Below are 14529 nucleotides of genomic sequence, written 5' to 3'. Positions count from 1 at the left end.
ACCTCTTCTTTTACCACTAGAAATACATATCCCCCAAGACTCCTCATCACTGTTATAAATATGTCAAGAACAGCAGTGTGTATCATTGGCTCCAACCCTCACTAGGAAATTGACTTGAAGAATTGTATTGGTGCTCTCTGCTAGGTATACATAACAAACTCTAAATCCCTAAACGAATATTATTAAGCAGTTTAGAATGAAAGTTTTGAGCACAGGGTTATTGGAATCAGATTGACCTTGGTTCTAAACTTCTCTCCACTACTTACAAACTGTGTGGTCCTGAGCAAATTACTTTTCAGATTTTCAGTTTCTCCACCTGTAAAAATGGGTATGTTTTCCCAACATTAATGGTTTCTAGGAATGATTGAATGGGGGCACATGTGTGAAGTGTAGGGTACATTTGGAGTTGCAATACCCAGGAGCAGCAGGGACACTCTGGCCCTTCGTGGTNGTAGGGTACATTTGGAGTTGCAATACCCAGGAGCAGCAGGGACACTCTGGCCCTTCGTGGTCCAAATCCTTGCTTCCACTAGTTAGTGACTCTCTGAACTTGGGTAAATCACTCAGCATTATGATATCTCTCTTTTCTCTCTTATAAAATGGGGATGACACTAACAAAAATACCTTTGGGATTGCTGTGAGAATAAGTAAGCAAAAATAAAAATAAATAAAAGAACTTAATGATTCCTACCACATAACTCATTATATTTTAGCCCTAATCATCCTTTGCATCAATTTACAAATGGGACATAAACTTCTTTAGCATTAGGCACCAAAATAATTAATGAAAACATCTCAAAATGTAAATTTATTATATAGAGATAGAACAAAACAATTGGACAAGCATGACATTCCTCATTATGCTTATCGTGATTTCCAGCCATAATTTGTCCTTCTTTGATTTTATTTTTGCCCCAGAAAATAAAAACACTCCTCTACACAGTGAAATTTTAGAAGTAGAAATATGGCAATATTCATAAAGATTAGTCCTAACAATTCTTCCAAAATATACCCACTCTTAGGATCTGATGACTTTTTCGGCTGATGTGCCATTTGTGGTAATTCATAGAAGTACACAAGTCAGTAACACCAAAAGTCACATACAGGCTGAAAATGTTGAAACAGCAAATCAGTTATGAGATGTAAAAAATGGTAGACACAAAAAATGAAGAATATCTCTGACTGTGAAAGGTCAAAATGAGTTAGTAAGGTATTAACTTCGCTCATTTATCAAATGATGAATCAACTTTTATAAGAAATATTCAGTGTTTTCAAACTGCTTATCAAGGATCCTGATTCTGTCATCTTACAGGCCTGTATTATTGAAATTTCCAAAACACCACTTAATATCTTAATTGTTAAATTACAGTGACGCACCCTGGAGTATGAAAATAACTCAAATTTGTAGCTTGTTTCTGTCTTCCTGTGCAGAATAAAGTTTTCAAAATGAGGGGCTTCGAAAGTGTACCACGTTTAGCCAGATGAAAAACAAACCAGATTGGAACTATAGTCAGCAATAGAAAGAGAAACAAATTAAGTACTTATAATTGAAGCTTGAGGAATGAAAGAATTCACACTTTCTTAGAGCTATTATTTCAGACAGTCTGGTGTCAGAATTAAAAGCCAACCAGTGCATCTGTTTATATTGCCAAGGATTTTCACAGTAAGAAGGGCTAGGAAACACATATTTTTTAATTAGGGTCCAAATTCCAAAGAACACTGAAAAATAGTATGTCAAAAATATATGTTCTTGTGATTTTTATTGTGCAATGTCTAAACAAAGACACAAAACCACGTTGCTTACTTCTCCTTCACAAGTACAAGTGAAGAGATTAGAAAAAAAAAAAAAGTAATTCTGTTTCTTTGGCCACAGACTCCTTTTTTTGTTATCCTGCCTGCTTCTGGCTTAGCTTCTGCTTTCCTTTCCCAGGATGAAATAATATAGGAAGAGCCACTTAAGGAAGGCTTCATTCACACAGAAGGTTCACCAGTACGGCTCAGTCACCAAGCTTTAGAAGTTGAATTACAATGGCTATCTAAAACGACCATTTTACACTTTAAAATACATCTCCTAGTTTTCAAATTTGCATTAATGCTTTGCTAATCTTGAGCTTCTAATTAAAGCAAAGTCCTTTTTAAAAATCCATACTGATGTACAAAACATTGTAGTTCTCAGCTCTGTCATTAACCCATTTTTACTTCTCACCAGCAGAATTAGAGGTATTTTCTGCAATTTCAAAGGTCATTCCTTTGGTCAGTGAAAGAAAAAAAAAACAAACAAAATAAAAAGCAATATTTTGTACACAAGAGTAAATAGACTTTATTGCCTCATTTATTTATTCAACAAATATTTATTGATGATCTACTGTTTGCCAGGCACTAGGCTCATTGTTGGGGACCACTGAGCTGAACAAGACATCACTGTATCTAGCACATAATCATAACACAGGGTGATATAATCTTGAATACAAGGAATACAAGATGCTGGGGAAGCACTTAGCAGTAGAAGAATGCTGGAATAGCCTTGAGAGCTGATTGACCTCATGCCCTTTATTTGACCGAGGAGGACGATGGGGTATAGGAAAGTTGAACTTCATAATCACAGAGCTCATTATTGGGAAATAACCAGACTAAAATTCATGTCTCCAAATTCTATTTTCATACTTTCTATATACCAATATACCTCTCCCTAGAAAATGATTAGTTTTGTTTTTCTCCAAAACAGTAATGATCAAGCCATGAACTTCAAGACAGTTGACTAAAGTTGGAAATGTACATTGAGAATGGAGAAAAGAATCAATATCCAACCTAACTGCACAGCATCCTGGACGGTGGCGAGGAAGGACTGAGAAGTCAGATCCAGCTGGGTTCTAAGCCTATGTCTACTGTACCTAGTGGCTAGATGATCTTGGGCAAGAGTGGAACTCTGAAAATCATTTGATTTTTTTAAAAAATCATTTAAATCAGGATAATAATATCTACATGAAATGGGAACATTTCATGACATAGTTGAATTGAGCAGATACTTAACACATGTAAATTCTCATCTCCTCTTCTCACTATTGTAAATAGAATAGAAATGATGAGAGACCAGGTCAGCAGAAACCATATTTCAGTTTATCTATTCCTTACCATTAATTTTATTATAGGATTCAGCTTCCAATTTTAAGTCATTTTTGTAGATTATTTTTGGTATCCCTTCACAAAATTAAACATTTCTACTCTGTGAATATTTTGGGAGTTAGAATGCAGAGATTAAACAATTAGATTTAGAGAAATTAATCAGCATATATCCTCTAAGAAGAGATGGGAAGAAAATAGAGTTAGAAGAAATATTTAAAATTAATTAAACCTCCTATACAATTATGTGAGTCTCCATTACAGGTCATAGAAACTCAACTAGTTTAGATAAAGAAGGAATTTATAGATTCACATATCTAGGATATTCAGGAGTAGACAAGCTTCAGGAGCAACTAAATCCAGGAATCCAAACAATAAATTCAGTGCCCTACCTTTACCTTCTTTTCTTGACTGTTTGGTCCCTGTTCTGGCTTTATTCTTGAAAAGAGTTTATACACATGCAGAAAAGGTGGCCTCTGTCCATCCCAAGCCCACCTAACCTTTACACCTCACATAGGAGGGGGGAACTTTCACTAGCAGTATGCTGATTTCAAGTTTCAGATTGATTGGTACTACGTGAGTCTCATAACCATCCAGGAACAAACTGCTGTGGCTAAGAGACAGAGTATTCTGACTACCATATGTCTGTACATTGATCAGGGGTATGCAAGCCATTCCCATTCAAGCTATATGAAACAGGCTCTCCACTGGAAAGCAGAATTGTTTCCTGAAAAAAGGTGGAAAGTGATCCTAGACTGGAAAAAAAATGGATATCCACTCAATTTTCTTTCTTTTCCCTTCTTTTAGGATTATCCAGTTCAATTCTAAATCCTCTTGGAGATCCTGGTAAGTTCATCCACCTTTCTTTGTGGTAGATTCCTATATTGGCTAAGGGGCACTTTGGGTGCAATTTTGTATGGGCAGAACTCTGCCTTCGCCCATGTCCACAACATGGTTACAATAGCACCAGCATACAAATCATGACATTTATACATTATTCAAAGCACACTGAGGTATGTTTTTACTTTGGAGATGTTTACATCCTATTTGTGTGTATACATGTTAGATAACAAAAGGTTAGAAATCATTTACTCATTGATGCAATACATGGATTCAGAATCTACTATACATAAGACACTAGGTTTAGCTCTAGGGGAGTACAAAAACCTCAGTCTCTGTCCTCGAAGGATTGGGGGGGGAAGAGCGAGATGTGTAAGAGATCACTTTTAGCATGGCATAGAGGACTCCATGGGTAAGTTAAGATTTGAGCTGGGCTTTGGAGCATAACTACAAGTTTCACTATTATTAGGAGAAGAATGACATGACAAAGAGGCCAAGACAGAAAAGTTTGAAATGTGCTTTCTTATTTGGTCAAAAGATTACAGATATGAGAGGGGTGGGAAATAAACATAGCAAGGTAGCTTTTAAACATTCATCAGTAGAGTTCTGTCTAAATATATTACGGTACATCTGCACTAGGGAACACTAAGGAGTAATTCTACAGGACAGAGCAGGTGTAAATGAGCACACCGCCAAGATATATTGAGGGAAAAAATCCAGTTTCCCATCAATAAATACAGCATATCCCCCATTTACATTAAGTAAAAATCAAATACGCATTTGTTCGTGAATGTATGTAAAAGGTCTGGAAAATCTTTATCTCAAACTGATAATAGGAATCAAATAAATTTATCAAATAAAAAGCAGTAGGAATGGGGCAAGCAGCAGGGGGGAGGTGGAGATTTTGCTTTTACTTTTACACTTTGCATTGCTTAAGCTATTATTATTCACAATAAACTTTATCGACATGTTGCTTGCTTAATAAAGAAATATTTCTTACATAAATAAAAGGAAGTTTTCTATAAATTAAGGGTCAAATTACCGACAGGATAAAGACTGTGGACTCTTAAAAATCAATGTTATTATTATTTTTGGTTCTTAATAAGGCAGGTAGCTAATACTTTAAGCTAAACATCAGGAAGGAGAGCATTTTGCAAGTGAGATTATCTTAGTGCCAATAAACAAAGAGGCAGATGGAACTGTTTGAAGGCTATCTCAAATATATATGTATAATAAACAAATATATACAAGTGTAATAAGTGAATAGATATATAAATAAATACAAGGACTAAGGAGAGAAAATAATTCTTTTTTAAGTATAGGGAGTTTAAGGTATCAAAGTGATGTCTTTGGGGCCATTCTTTAGGGAAGTGTCTAAACACAACAAGTCTGGATCTGGAGACCATAAGAGGCTGAGTCTGATTTTAGCTTAGATTTAGTAGCCATCTCCAATGAAGGAGATAGATGAAGAATGAATAAAGTTAAAAGATCATTAAGTAATAAATGGGGCCAGCAAGGCAAAGACTGTAGAGAGCTGAAGCCAAGGCCTTCAGAAAGATCTTCCATTAAGAAAGACACTTTATAGCTGTGTGACTTAGAGGCCACTCTCCCAAACTCATTCTATGAGGCCAGAAGCACCTTGATACCAAAACCAGACAAAGATACAACAAAAAAAGTAAAACTACAGGCCAGTATCTCAGATGAGCATAGATGCAAAAATTGTGAACAAAATACTAGCAATCAGAATACAGCAACACCTCAAAAAATGTGAACAAAATAATAAAGGAAGAAAAAGCTATTTGCTCATTCACTCACTGCTAATATTCTTCAAGCACCCTTTGCCAAATACTATGTAGGTTTTTAAGGAGAGAATCACAATGATGAAAACAATGGCATGGTGGTGTCTGCTAATAGGGAGCTTACACCCACTGGAATGCTAGAACCCACTAACGTTTACTGAGCATTCATTCTCTTTGCCATGGCATTTAAGTATCACATCAATCTCTAAAATAATACTATTATCTTCTTTTCAATGGATTAAAAAGTGAGAGTTACTATAACTTTGCAGTATAATTTTAGTCAGGAAGTGTAGTGCCTCCAGTTTTCTTTATTTTTATTTATTTATTTATTTGCTCAGGATTGCTTTGGCTATTCCGGGTCTTTTGTTGTTCCACATGAATGATAGGATTGTTTTTTTCTATTTCTGTGAAGAATGTTCTTGGTATTTTGATGGGGATTGCATTGAATCTGTAGATTGCTTTGGGTAGTATGGACATTTTCACAATGTTGATTCTTCCAGTCCAAGAGCATAGAATGTCTTTCCACTTTTTTGTGTCCTCTTTAATGTCTTTCAGTAGTAATCCATAGTTCTCTTTGTAGAGATCTTTCACCTTCTTGGTTAAACTGATTCTTAGGTATTTTAATTTTTTGGTGACTATTTTAAATGGGCTACCATTCTTGATTTCTTTTTCTGCTAGTTTGTCACTGGAGAATAAAAATGCTACTGATTCTTGGGTGTTGATTTTGTATCCTGCAACATTACTGAAATTGTTTATCAGCTCTAAGAGTTTTTTGGTAGAATCTTTTGGTTTCTCTATGTATAGGATCATGACATCTGCAAACAGGGACAGTTTGACTTCATCTTTTCCAATCTAAATATCCCTTATTTCTTTCTTTTACCTGATTGTTCTAGCTAGAAACTCCAGTACTATGTTAAATAGGAGTGATGAGAGTGGGCATCCTTGCCTTGTTCCTCTTGTTAAGGGAAAAACTTTCAACTTTTCCCCATTCAGGATATCAGCAGTGGGTTTTGTCATTTATGGCTTTTGTTGTATGGAGATACTTTCCTTCTATACCTAATTTGCTGAGAGTATCTTTATCATGAAAGGATGTTGAATTTTGTCAAATGCTTTTTCTGAGTCTATTGAGATAATCATATGTATTTTGTCCTTGATTGTGTTGATGTGATGTATCACATTTATTGACTTGCATGTGTTGAACCATCCTTGCATCCCTGGGATGAATCCCACTTGACAATGGTGTATTGCTGTATTGCTGTATTCTGATTGCTAGTATTTTGTTCACAATTTTTGCATCTGTGCTCATCAGAGATATTGGCCTGTAGTTTTCTTATTTTGTGTATCTTTGTCTGGTTTTGGTATCAAGGTGCTTCTGGCCTCATAGAATGAGTTTGGGAGAGTGGCCTCTAAGTCATACAGCTATGAAGTGTCAAGGACCTGATTTGAATGCCAAGTTTGTCTGCCACCACAACCCTTAAACATTGTGCCACAAGGCCTCCTGAGAAGTGGCTAGTAAAGGGGTCATGGAGAAACATCGGAATAGGAGAGAAACTAGGATTCTACATTAAAGAAGAGAAGGACAGAGCCATGGGCCTGACTGACCATGTGTCAAGGAGAATGGAAAGTAATTAAAAATCATTGATTTGGTGACTAGTCAGAGTCATGTATTCATGTACTTATTCATTTACTCAAAAAATATTTATTAAGCCCCTAACATGTATTATTGCATGAGTTTGAAAGATCAGTTTCATTTGCATGGGGCTCGATGCCAATTGTGAGGGATTAAGGAGTGAGTGGATAATGAAGTAGGATGTGTTAAGAACTCCTCTGAGAAAACTGATGATGAAAAATTTAGTGCAAGAAGGATTTGTAGGCTCTGGTACACTTTAGCTTGCATCCAGAGTGAGGAAGGAATCAGTAGAGCAAGACTGTAAATACAAGGAAGGAATGATGGTTGATAAAGACACATCTTGTGAATGGTGAAAGAGCTTGGAATGCAAACCCCTGATGCAAAGGTTCATTTATAAAAGGAGGAGAGCCCCTTCTCCTCTGATAGGGGATGGAAGAAAATGCAAAGGAACAGAGAATTTTTCAGTAAAGTGCAATCATAGGAAACTGTACCAATAAAATCACTTTGGAACAGTGGTTCTCAGCCCTTGCTCCACATTAGAATCATCTCTCAATTGTCACAAATTGTGATGCCCAGACTGCACTCCAGACCAAATAACTCAAAACCTTGAGGTTCCTTCAGGCTGCAAATGTCCAAGGCAGGCTTCCAAATAGAGCTGGCAAGATTTGACAAGGTGGGAAGATGAGGAGACATTTCACAGTATAGGAACTTGAACAAAATCTGAAAAACTAGGAGCCAATAAAAAAAATTAATTTGCCCAAGACAAAGGAAGCAAGGAAGAAGTGAGGGAGAAAATAGAAAAGCAGGTCTGTGGGTAGATCACAAAGGATCCTTGTAAGTTTTCAAATTGCTGCAAAGCAGATAAATGTGCAGGCTCTCACTTGTGACCATAAGCTCTACTAAGCACTGGATCTTTTTAGCACCGTTCACTTTTCTATTTTCTAATCCTCATCAAAGTCCCTGACACACAGTAAACTTCTAATAAACATTAGTTGAAGGAATAACTTAATAAATAAAAATTGTATAATTCAGGCGTCAGCCCAGCCCTCTCTTTAAGTGTCCAGAATACTTGAGAAAAGTGGAATTGTCTCCTACCCATTACATCACTCATTGTAAGTACTTTTCCACATCCTTCTCAGATATTCCTGAGTCTTCAGCTGGCTTCACTGGATACTACTCCAATCTCTTCATTCTTAATGCCACCAACACTAGATTGTGTGTGTATCAGATTTCTATTAAAATTCATCAAAAATGAGAAAACAATGGGGAGGGCATGCACCTATCACAGGACTCAGCATTTTATCCAAGCAAAACATTCACACCAGGACTTTGCCCACAAATTTTCATAGCAGCTTTATTTGTAATAGTCAATGACTGGACACAATACCAATGTCCTTCAACAAGTGAATGAATACAGTTGAACATTATGCAGAAAAACAGAAACAATTTTTACATATGCAACCTGAATGAATCTCAAAATAATTATGCTGTGTGAAAACTTGATGAAAAAAAAAAAGTACAAACTGAATGATTTGGTTTATATGAAATTCTAGAAATCTAATCGATCTGTAGTAAGAGGAAGCAGGTCAGTGGCTGTCTAGAGAAGGAGGTGGAGCAATGGATAGTTTAAAAAGGGACAGGTTTGTTGTCTTGAGTGTGGTGATGGTTTCACGGTGCATACATATGTCAAAAGTCATCAAATTGTATACATTAAATGCTTATCAATTATTGTACGTGATATATCTTAAAGCTGTAAAAAAGTTTAGAAAAACAGACAATGCGAAGGAGGCCTTTACCATCAGAGCACCAGCTAGCATTGATTTAAACAAGGTATCAGATATCTCTGTTGTTAACTGTGCCACTTGGCCACTCTCGTTGGCATTATCCCATGCTGAGATCTTGCCTTCTGCCATCTTTCTGCACTCCTAGTTACCTCAAGTTTCACCAGTACCACCCACCCCACAAATTCCACCTTATATCTTATGTACAACAGTTTAACTGGGACTCTCTCCTATACCATGTTTTGGGGTGAACTCACTTTTAGTACTCAAACTCCCCCAATCATTATTTTGCCAAACTAAAGGTCAGATATTAACCCCATCCCACTTAGGGCTCCAAACGTTGATAGTCAATTATTATTTCAAATGGGGCATTCTTCCCTCTGCTCTTTGTGCAAAGGAATGACTCACCCTCACCCTAGGAAGACAAGTGAGAAATCTTCGACCCAACACTAACAAGTGAGGCCCTGTGGGGGAATTCATTACCAGTGGTACATAGAACAGGGATTCACATTATTGTGTTGTGAATAATCCTTACCTCCTTTGTTGGGTAGTCTCAAAATCAATGTCTCTGCCCTAGAACATCATCACCATGTCCAGTCACATGAGTGGTGGTTGAATACAGTTGGCACTCAGTCCACGTGCACTTATCATGAGGGTAAAGGGTAAAGATGAGACACTCTCAGAGATTTTATACCTTATAATAATAGTAGTAATAACAGCTGCTTGTATATCCAAAGCCGTTTAAAAGCATTAACATTTCACATGGCACACATCCCCATAGAACAGATCAATATTTATCCTTCCGAGTGTGTCGAGTATACAGTTGGGGCACCTTAAGGTGAAAACGTCACCCTGCCCGTGTCACAGTGTCGGCCTCAGAACTTGGAAATCACATCTCCCAGTTCATTATGTCAGAATAAAAGTGACCCTCGCCAGTTGAACATATTCATTAATGTTTAGAGGGGGACAAGGGCAGAAGGAGCAGACAATAATGCCTTGGGACTCACAACGCTAAGTAGCCATCAAAAAAGCAGGACTGTTATTTGGTGTAGCATCAGCCCTGGAAGGGAAAACACACACACACACACACACACATAACACACACACAACACACACACTCTCTCTCTCTCTCTCTCTCTCTCTCTCTCTCTCTCTCTGTTTAGCAGGCTTGATTAGTCCTTCCACGTGAGTCACACACACATAACACACACACAACACACACACACTCTCTCTCTCTCTCTCTCTCTCTCTCTGTTTAGCAGGCTTGATTAGTCCTTCCACGTGAGTATTTATTTTTGTGACTCCTGGTGCAAGCAATTTTATTGTCACTAACTGGTAGGGGTGACAGACTTTTGTCTACTTTCTTCTCTGTGTGTGTCTCTGTGTCTCTATCTCTCTCTTATTAGTGGTTACTGTGTGTTTCACTGATTAAGCAAATTGACCTTAATTAGTACCTGGCCAGGGAAGGACTCTGCCAAGTGTAGTTCAACAGCGTCAAAACTACCCTGGCCTGTCCTTGGAGCCCCTTAAGAGGTAATCCATCTAGTGCAACTAACAAGTCACTCAGACCAGACTTTCGGAGTTTGGCTCTTTTGTTCTGTCAGTCTGAAGAGTGCACGGCACGTGTGATGCAATTTAGAAGAAGCTCTTTTAGAGCTTTCACTCAGGAAGGCGTCGGCAGCTCTGGGGGTAGAGCTTAGCTCAGAAAAAGAGAAAGAATGCAAGTTTGCATTGACAGCTTGATCCCAGAGAGAGATGGCTGGCTGCTTGTCTCGAAGGTCCTCTGGGTGTGGATGAGGCAGGGCAGGAGCCATCGTCTTAAGCGAACGTGTGCCGCCAATGCTAAAGGAACAATTACCTTCCTCGTGTACTGCTTGCTGTTGCCACTGCTGTTTCCTTCAGTAAAACCTCTTTTCACTTGCCAAGTGGAGCTTGTCAGGCAATAATATTCTTCATGCATGAGACATATACTAAAATGCCCTTGTGTGTTTTAATACACTTACAGTTGTTAACGATAGGGCTGTTTTGTCAGGGAAGGTGGAAAAGTGTTTGTTACAAATGCAAGGCAAGGGCAGGACACGGTGCCCCAGGGCTGCTGTGTTGTATGGCTGCTGGGCCCACGGAAGGGTCGATCCAGCCTCCTGGAGCAGGGAAATGAAGCAAAATGTGAACAGGTTGTGGTCTTTTTATTCAAATTGAAGTCTTCTCCCACCCTGGAGGAAGACGCTAACACAAGCAGAGGGGGTAAGGGAGGGGCATGAGACATCCTTATATGTGAGTACGTATTTGGTCCTTGGTGGTCACCATGGTTCACCTTGGACTCACCAGCTCTTCATGGTCACGGAGGATGAAGGGATGGGATAAAGTGTTCCGTAGACTAACCGTCACTTAGAAGACATACCCACCAAAAAACTAGAATCCTTGACCTAAATTACAGTTTGCTGTTATCGCAGCTCAAACTTTCATTTTAATATCCAATGAAACTGAATATTAAATAACAAACAATAAATAGACAACTTCTGTCAGCCAATTTCAAGAGAGATTTCTATTATTCAAAGGTCATTTGACTAGGCTTTAAAATGTATGTGTACTGTATACATGATTCATCTATTATTTGCCTAATGGTAACAATGAGTTGGTCAAGGTTTTGAGAACCAATAATAGCTCCAGTGGTCAAAAATCAGGATTGGACACCAGCCCCAAATAAACACTTGCTTTTATGAAAGGACATACTGGCGAAAGGAATTTCTATTGCTATGCTAAGTGTGAAATGGATCTCCTACATTAGTCTATGGAATGAAGGGAGCTGTATTCGGTGTTGTTAAACTATGTGTACCTTATTGAAAGGAATAATAGGAGATATTTATTGTTCATCATAAATCATGGTATTTACCAGTGAGAGACAATACACGGTTTTGTGGACAGCTGTTATGTCTGACAGCATGGATTCAAATTCTGGCCTCATCATTTTAAATTCCATAACCTTAAGTAAATGTCTCTAACTCTGAGCTCCAATTTCTTAACCATTATAAAGGGATGGCAGCAATGGTAACCACCATATAGCATTTCTCATAAGATAAAATAAGATAATAAATATATTGTGCTTTGTACAAATCCTGAAATTCAATAAATATTAAGTATTTTTATAATTATAATTATAAAATAAATACTAAAACATATTTCTAGATAAATTCACATAGGAATTGCATCCCAAATTAACATGTTATTAGCCAGATCAATTGACAGCAGCTACTATAAATGACAACCCCCAAATTTCAGTGGCCTAATTTAATAAAAGCTAATTGTTAGCCACCGAAAGCTCAATGCAGATAGATATTCCTGGGTTGCTCTCCACCACGTGGTCACTCAGAGATCCAGGTTATTTCCATCTTGTGGCTCCACCGTCCCCAAGGATCTCCTCAGAGTTTTCTACCGTGTTCTCTGCTTTCAGCGGGCCAATAAGTATGAAACAAAATGTGGAGAATCGTGTGGTATATTTTAGGAGCCAACCATGGAAGTGAGGCACATCATTTCTGCTCACATCTCTTTGGCCAGAACTATTTGTCCCCATCATGGCCCCATCTTGATGCAAGGAGGCCAGAAAATGTAGTTTAACTGTGCTCCCAGGAAGAAGTATGTACAGCTAGGTATGCATCTAGCCAGTCTCTGTCACCAGCAGAAATCTTTAAGAGCTAAAGATCCTAATATATGCACTGACACTGTTGACCACTAAATTTTTTACACACTCACTTTCCTTGGCTGTCTCTCAGTTTTTCTCCTTCTTCCTTACTGTTTTTCCTTAGACCCCTTTCCTCTTCTTACATACATACCAAAAGGCTGATAATTAAAAAGAATAATAAAATTCATAAAAAGTTTTATGCCTTTTACAACAGAGAAGGAGCATCCTTCCTTCTCTTCCTTGAGAGTCAACTCTTCCTTGAGGTTTATCCTCTCTGGAAGACCTCTTTGATTATGGAGGCCAAGCTTGGTGCCCCACTCCAGTGCCTATAACCTCTGTCATAGCATTTTTATTATATGGTATTCTTTAGTGGACTCTGCTACTGGGCTAGAAGCTATTTTAAAGCTGACACGTCATTTATGTGAGTTTTTCCTCACCTAGTACAGTGTCTGCCACACAGTAGCATTTACTGATGGAATTAAAGAATTTCAAGGTATAACACAGCTATATATCTTAGGAGGTAAAGAAAACCAGAATACATATGAAATTTAAGTGTTGTCAGTTAAGAAAAATGATTTGTGAAAAAAAATAATGGGAAGAATATACATTTTCCTTTATAGCTGTATAAAACTCCTGTTTTTTTGCTTTCAATTCTCAACATTTAGCACCACACTTAAAAAATAGTAAACAACCTTAAGTGTTTCACCAGGTTTCTATAAATTGTTTGGAAACATTTTCCTCTTATTAACTTAATGTAGAAGGCAGAAAAAAATACAAACCACTTAGAACAAGCATATCAAGGATTCCCTCTCCCAAAACTTTTGTGCTATATTAAAAAACAGAGTCTGTCTCTGAATCTCTATCAGTGAAGCATTATTTTTTGGCAGACTAACATCAGTTACAAGACAAACAATTCCTTCTGAGTGTTAGGAAAGAATAGTTATGCTGAAGATGGGTTACTTTTCAAATTATACTTTGATTAGAAAAAAGATATTTTGTCAAGGTTTTCCATTCCCAGTGAAACACAAAATAATATAGTGTTGTGTTTTCTTCAGTATTTTGGCATTATTATAATGTTTGAGATTTTTATTGTAGATACTCACCTCTAAAATGTCTTTTTTGAAATCAAAACTTCTAAAAATTAAGGATAGTAAAAACTGCTATTAGCAGCTTATTCAGTTCTACACTTTGAAATATTTAGCACATGTTATTCTAAAGATAGTAATGACCTATTCAATCTTATTTCATTAAAGTTTCTGCTTTGCATATTATTTACATTGCTTACTGTATTACTATTATAATACTACTACATTATCCATATTACTTATTATATTACACCTACTATGAATGTTACTTACTGTTTATTTTACCTATTTAGTTTACTTTAGCAGAAGCAGCACACCATGGTAGTTAAAAATTCATGCTCTTTTCTAGAAGCAGATTTCCTGGGTTCAAATCCCAGCTCTGCCACTTATGATCTACAATTATAATTCATGATTTATATTACCTTTCTGTGACTCAGCCTTCTCATTTGTAAAATGTGGATAGTTATAGTGCATAGCCCATAGAGTTGTTGTGAGGACTATATAAGCTTATACATTGAAAGCCTTAGAACACTATCTGGCTGACTCGTTTCACTTAATATTATTCTTTCAAGGTCCATCCATGTTGTTGCAAATG

The 14529-nt window shown here is 37.2% G+C and overlaps 1 protein-coding gene across 1 annotated transcript in view; it reads left to right on the top strand.

The window, feature by feature from the left end:
• LOC103588452 (myoD family inhibitor domain-containing protein-like) overlaps positions 1-14529 on the top strand; it is a 110581-nt gene that overhangs the window by 60494 nt on the left and 35558 nt on the right. Inside the window, exon 3 of the mRNA XM_008570128.1 lies at positions 3928-3966. Coding sequence (XP_008568350.1) covers positions 3928-3966 — 39 coding nt within the window. The remainder of the gene's footprint in view (positions 1-3927; positions 3967-14529) is intronic.

The sequence above is a fragment of the Galeopterus variegatus genome, unplaced genomic scaffold (genome assembly GCF_000696425.1).
Source record: "Galeopterus variegatus unplaced genomic scaffold, G_variegatus-3.0.2 Scaffold572, whole genome shotgun sequence".
NCBI classification, from domain to species: domain Eukaryota; kingdom Metazoa; phylum Chordata; class Mammalia; order Dermoptera; family Cynocephalidae; genus Galeopterus; species Galeopterus variegatus.
The sequence above is the reverse complement of the archived record's forward strand: the minus strand, read 5'-3'. Positions and strand labels throughout refer to the sequence as shown.